The sequence below is a fragment of the Anser anser genome (assembly GCF_964211835.1).
Source record: "Anser anser genome assembly, chromosome: 29".
NCBI classification, from domain to species: domain Eukaryota; kingdom Metazoa; phylum Chordata; class Aves; order Anseriformes; family Anatidae; genus Anser; species Anser anser.
Window position 1 is genome coordinate 1,492,437 of NC_139750.1, and position 5,018 is coordinate 1,497,454.

Below are 5,018 nucleotides of genomic sequence, written 5' to 3' on the forward strand. Positions count from 1 at the left end.
CCACCAGTGGACCTCAGGGGCTGCAGAGATAGACTGAAAGCAAACCTATTTCTTCCCAGGGTGATTTCTTCCCTGGCCTGGCAGATGAGGGCAGAAGAATTTTCTTCCCACTGTCCATCCCAGTTCTGTTTCTCACTGTCATTGCAGAGAGCATTAAGTTTTTGGCATGGTCTGAGGTGTAACATTTCAAAGATGTACCAACGTCCTCAGCCAGGAGTTGGACCAGGACAAGCTGGAGCCTGTGATTTCTGTCATCCATGGAGTCACTGCCAAGGCATGGTGGGACAGGACATGCAGTTATGGGACACTTCAGTGGATGGATACAGACTTCAGGACAGACAGGCTGGAATGCTCCAGAGTTGGATTTCCTCACTGAAGCTGCTTGGATATAGGGAGCTCCTCTATGTGACCTGTGAAACGTTCTGTGAGCCCTTGTGGGTGCCAATCAGAGAGGGGGTCACTAAGGGTGCAATCATAATGGGAGAAAAAGAACCTGCAGCCAGGGCGAGGAAGTGGACATAGTCATTGTTAAGCACCCCAAAGAAGTCTCTGGATGTATGAGTCTGGGTCTCCCTGAGGGCTTTTTAACGTCCCTGTCATTTTCCAGAAGGGGAACAGAGCTGAGTGCAAACAGTCCAGGTAGTTTCTAGAGCGTCTTGGGACAGCATCTTGGTCCAGCTGCCAGATGGGCCAACAGAGGTAATACAAACCTGGATCTGATACCTGCATGCCAGAAAGAGCTGGTCAGGGATGTGAAGATCCGTGTCAGCCCTGACTGTCATGACCCTGAAATTGTGGGGTCCCAGATCCCAAGGAGTGTGAGGAAGGAAATAAAAGACTTTGAGTGGGGATCCCAGGTGAGCAGCCCACAAGTGCAGAACAGTGGTTGGACACCTCACGAGTTCTGTGCAGGGCTGAGGAGGCAACGAGGCCCTGGGGCTGGTGTCCTCTCGTGGTCTTCGGTGGAAGAGATGGCAGCCCTAGATAGCTGAGAGGACAAGGACCTCAGTTCTGTTGGTGGAGATCTCAGCCACACCAGAGCCCTCAGCTATTCCCACCACAAGCTGTCCAATGCTTTTGCATGTCTGTGCTTGTTTCTCTGCAGGTAACTCCTATGTCACTTCAGAATAAGTGATAATACACCTTTTAGAAAGTACAGTCCCTAAATTACCTCTTCTCCATTAATTTTCTCCCAGTTTTGGGGAGGAGAGAGGGATGTTATAGGGGAGGTTTATATGATTTAGCCCACTGCCACCGGACAGCTCCCAGGTTAGTGACAAGGTGCAAAGGAAGGAAACATTTTTAGGCGGTATACACTGACAAAATGCAAATACCTATATAACCAATCTCTAAAGTCCTAATGACTGCTAACTTGGACAACCTCTGTCACTTCAAATGTCAAATGGAATTTGCATTTGAACAACTCACTGCTCTTCTCAATCTCCTGTAATTACCATAATTAACTCAGAATGATATTCATCAATTGAGTCCTTGTGATCTCTTGCCTCAGCTTGGGAAAACGTGATTCCTGCCAGTCACTGTCTGGGTGTCCTGCCTAAAACTGAAAGAGGACAAGGTGATTTTTTGATGCAACTTCTCCTGACAGGAGAAATGGCACTGCTGGAAGTAAGTGTAGCTCCCCAGGTGTGGGAAGAAACATAAGGGATAGCTTCAGTGAGTTTCAAAGTCCATTCCCCTGGAGGCCTGGGGACTTGTCAAGAGCTCCTTGTGCTGCTGAGCTGGGCTGGGCTCCTGGGCCCAAGGGGAGCTCCTGGCAAGCGGGCAGTGCTGCAGAGAGACAGCTCTGCCCAGGAGCAGCTCCTCTGCACAGCGCAGCAGGGCTGGGGGCACTGCCTGCAGGGGACAAGGGCGGCTGAGAGAAGGGAGGGAGATGTTAAAGGCAGTGTGGAGGGTGGCTGCTGAGAGCTCAGTGTTGGAGAAATCTTCCCAGCCCTGAACAGGGTAAGTGTCTGTGTAAGGGTAAGGCAGATGCAGTATCCTACAGGTTCTTCTACAGCTGCCACTTCCCATGGCTGGTAGGACATGTCACAGTGTCTGTCCTGGCTTCTCTAGTGCAGAGGATGGGGATGATTCCTGGGTCAATGATTATCTGCCTGATTAACTGTCAAAGGGACAGGACATGAGGGTTTCTTCTCACAGGGCCAGCTTCGGGCTGTGCAGCCGGGGTGCAGGCAGGGGTGCCCAGGGCTGTGGTGCAGAACAGGGTCCCTGCTGTGCCTCAGGGACTCTGTGCAGGGGCAGGGCCTCTGTTGCATGCCAGGATCAGCACTCAGCCTGCCCAGGGAGCTGCCCAGGGCATTGCAGGGAGAAGCTGTGGGTGGAAGGAGCCCCCTCAGCAGGGCAGGGCAGGTCTTGCTGGTGCCCAGAGGCTTCTGCCTAGGGCAGGCTGCTCACAGGTCCATGGCACCCCCAGACCATGTCAGAGGGGACTCTTCAAAAGGAAGGTCAAGGCTTTCCTGAAGTTGTGCTTTCACCTTTCTTTGGTTTATCAGGATTGGAATGGAAATAGATCTGTACAGAGTAGAGAAGGTTTTATGTCACCCCGAATTTTATGAGGAACCTCAGAAAGTGCCTTCTGCACCCACAAGCCTTTAGAAGGCAGCAGCATCACCTTCCCAGTTTCATCAAGGCATATGTGACCTGCTCTTAAGCACTTGCACACACTGAGAGGGTGCAGGACAAAGCTGAGCACACAGCAGATGGGATGGGTTCTGGGAGCACTGGCAGGGCACAGACGTGGGGACAGAGAAGCAGCTCCTGGCAGGGATGGCTGCATGCAGCAGAGATCAGCATGGAGGGAGGGAACTGCAAAGGGAAAGCCTGCTGCAGAGGATAGACTGGCACCCTGCCTGTCTCCTAGCCTCTGCCCTCTGGGCTGGGGGTTCCTGGGCAGGAGCTGCCTCCTGGGTAGCCAGAGCCCCAGAAGAAGGCAGATCTTCCTTTCCTGTTATGTGCCTTGTCCTACTGCCCAGCAAAGGGCTGACAGCCACTGCTCTGCCATGGTGCTGCCTGGCAGGCAGCAGGCATGGCTGGGCAGGGTGACCCCTTTCTGCTTGCTCATCTGTCTCTCCGCTCTCTCGGTCATCCTGCTTGTCCTTTTCCCTCCACCTGTTTCAGTCTTTCTCTTATGCTGGGGCTCTTGGGTATGTCAGCTCCTTGGAGTGATGGGGAGGAATTCAGCTGAGGATCAGGCACTGGTGCTCAGCATCCTGCAGAGGAGGTGTCTGCAGGGGAACTAGCTGCCAAAGGGCCTTTCTAACCTGTGGAACTCCCGGCAGGGCAGTCAGCAGTTTCAGCTGCAGAGTCAGGCACTAACCTTGTGGCTTCTACCCCAGCCATGTGGCCATGGGGCTGTGGTGTCCCAGCACTCCTGGGTGCAGATACTGACAAGCTCTTCAGTGTTCAGAGGGGTTTTACCTGAGAGATCCTGAAAATCGGACCTGGCCCCTGCATCCCCCCCTGCTCCCAGATACCACAGAATTAGAGCATGACCTACTCCTCGGGAGTCTATGGGCAGAGGTCCTGCCCCTCATGGCGTACTCAGACAGCAGAAAGCAGAGCTCCCAGCAGAGAACTGCAGCAAGGTCCTGCCAAATAGGACAGAGGATAGGCGTGTTGTGGGGGAGAGTCTATGAGAAACAGCTTTGGTTTTGCGCAGAGATATCCGTTCTAACTCTTCACCGTCTTTTTCTCTTGGGACAGTTGTCAGGGCCCAGAGAGAAAATGTCCAACAGCAGCTTCCCCACAGAATTCCTCCTCCTGTCATTCGCAGACACACGCAAGCTGCAGCTCCTGCACTTCGGGCTCTTCCTGGGCATCTACCTGGCTGCCCTCCTGGGCAACGGCCTCATCCTCATAGCCGTAGCCTGTGACCACTGCCTCCACACCCCCATGTACTTCTTCCTCCTCAACCTCGCCCTCCTCGACCTGGGCTCCATCTCCACCATTCTCCCCAAGCCCATGGTCAACTCTCTGTGGGACACCAGGACCATCTCCTACTTTGGATGTGCTGCACAAGTCTTTCTGCTAGTTTTTTTACTTGGAGGCGAGTATTTGCTTCTCATTGTCATGGCCTATGACCGCTATGTTGCCATCTGCAAACCCCTGCACTACGGGACCCTCATAGGTGGTAGAAGTTGTGTCAAAATGGCAGCAGCTGCCTGGGGCAGTGGCTTTCTCAATGCTGTGCTGCACACTGCCAATACCTTTTCCCTCCCCCTCTGCCAAGGCAATGCCCTGGACCAGTTCTTCTGTGAAATTCCCCAGATCCTCAAGCTCTCCTGCTCTGATGCCTATCTCAGGGAATTTGGCCTCGTTGGGTTTTCAGCGTGTTTACTCTTTGCATGTTTTGTTTTCCTTGTGCTGTCCTATGTGCAGATCTTCAGGGCTGTGCTGAGGATCCCCTCGGAGCAGGGCCGCCACAAAGCTTTTTCCACATGCCTCCCTCACCTGGCCGTTGTCTCCCTGTTTATCAGCACTATCATGTGTGCCTACTTGAAGCCCCCTTCCACCTCTTCCCTATCCCTGAACGTGGTGGTGACAGTTTTGTACTCGGTGATGCCTCCAGCTGTGAACCCCCTCATCTACAGCATGAGGAACCAGGACATCAAAGGGGCACTGAAGGAACTGATCCTACTGGTGGTAATTAAGAAAGAATAAGCTGTCTGTCTTTCTTCACAAGAAATCTCCAGTTGATCACAGACAAATGTTGTGCTTTGGAGTATTCTGTCATTGGTAACCATGGTTGTACACAAGTGCTTGCATTCATTCTACTTCTGCAGGAACACGAACACAGTCAGACTCACTCAGAGTCCTTCTGTAACTGTGCCTATTGTCACACGACAGGTGGTCTTCTGTGTTTCTTCTATTCATTTAAAAAGGATTTTTTTTTTTTTCAGTGCAGGGCCCTGGCGTCAATGCAGAGCATTTTCCCTATGCCTCCAGCACCTCATTTTTTCCTCCCTGAAGGCCCTCTCCATCTGCTTCCCATCATCAGA

The 5,018-nt window shown here is 52.6% G+C and overlaps 1 protein-coding gene across 1 annotated transcript; it reads left to right on the forward strand.

Annotated features, from left to right (window-relative positions):
• Positions 1 to 3,669: 3,669 nt before the first annotated feature.
• Positions 3,670 to 4,680, forward strand: LOC310887755 (olfactory receptor 14A16-like; the record flags this gene model as incomplete). The annotated part of the gene is made up of 1 exon (XM_083813926.1): positions 3,670 to 4,680. Exon 1 carries the CDS (start codon positions 3,745 to 3,747, stop codon positions 4,678 to 4,680), a length of 936 nt encoding a protein of 311 aa, XP_083670052.1. The 5' UTR covers positions 3,670 to 3,744.
• Positions 4,681 to 5,018: the final 338 nt, after the last annotated feature.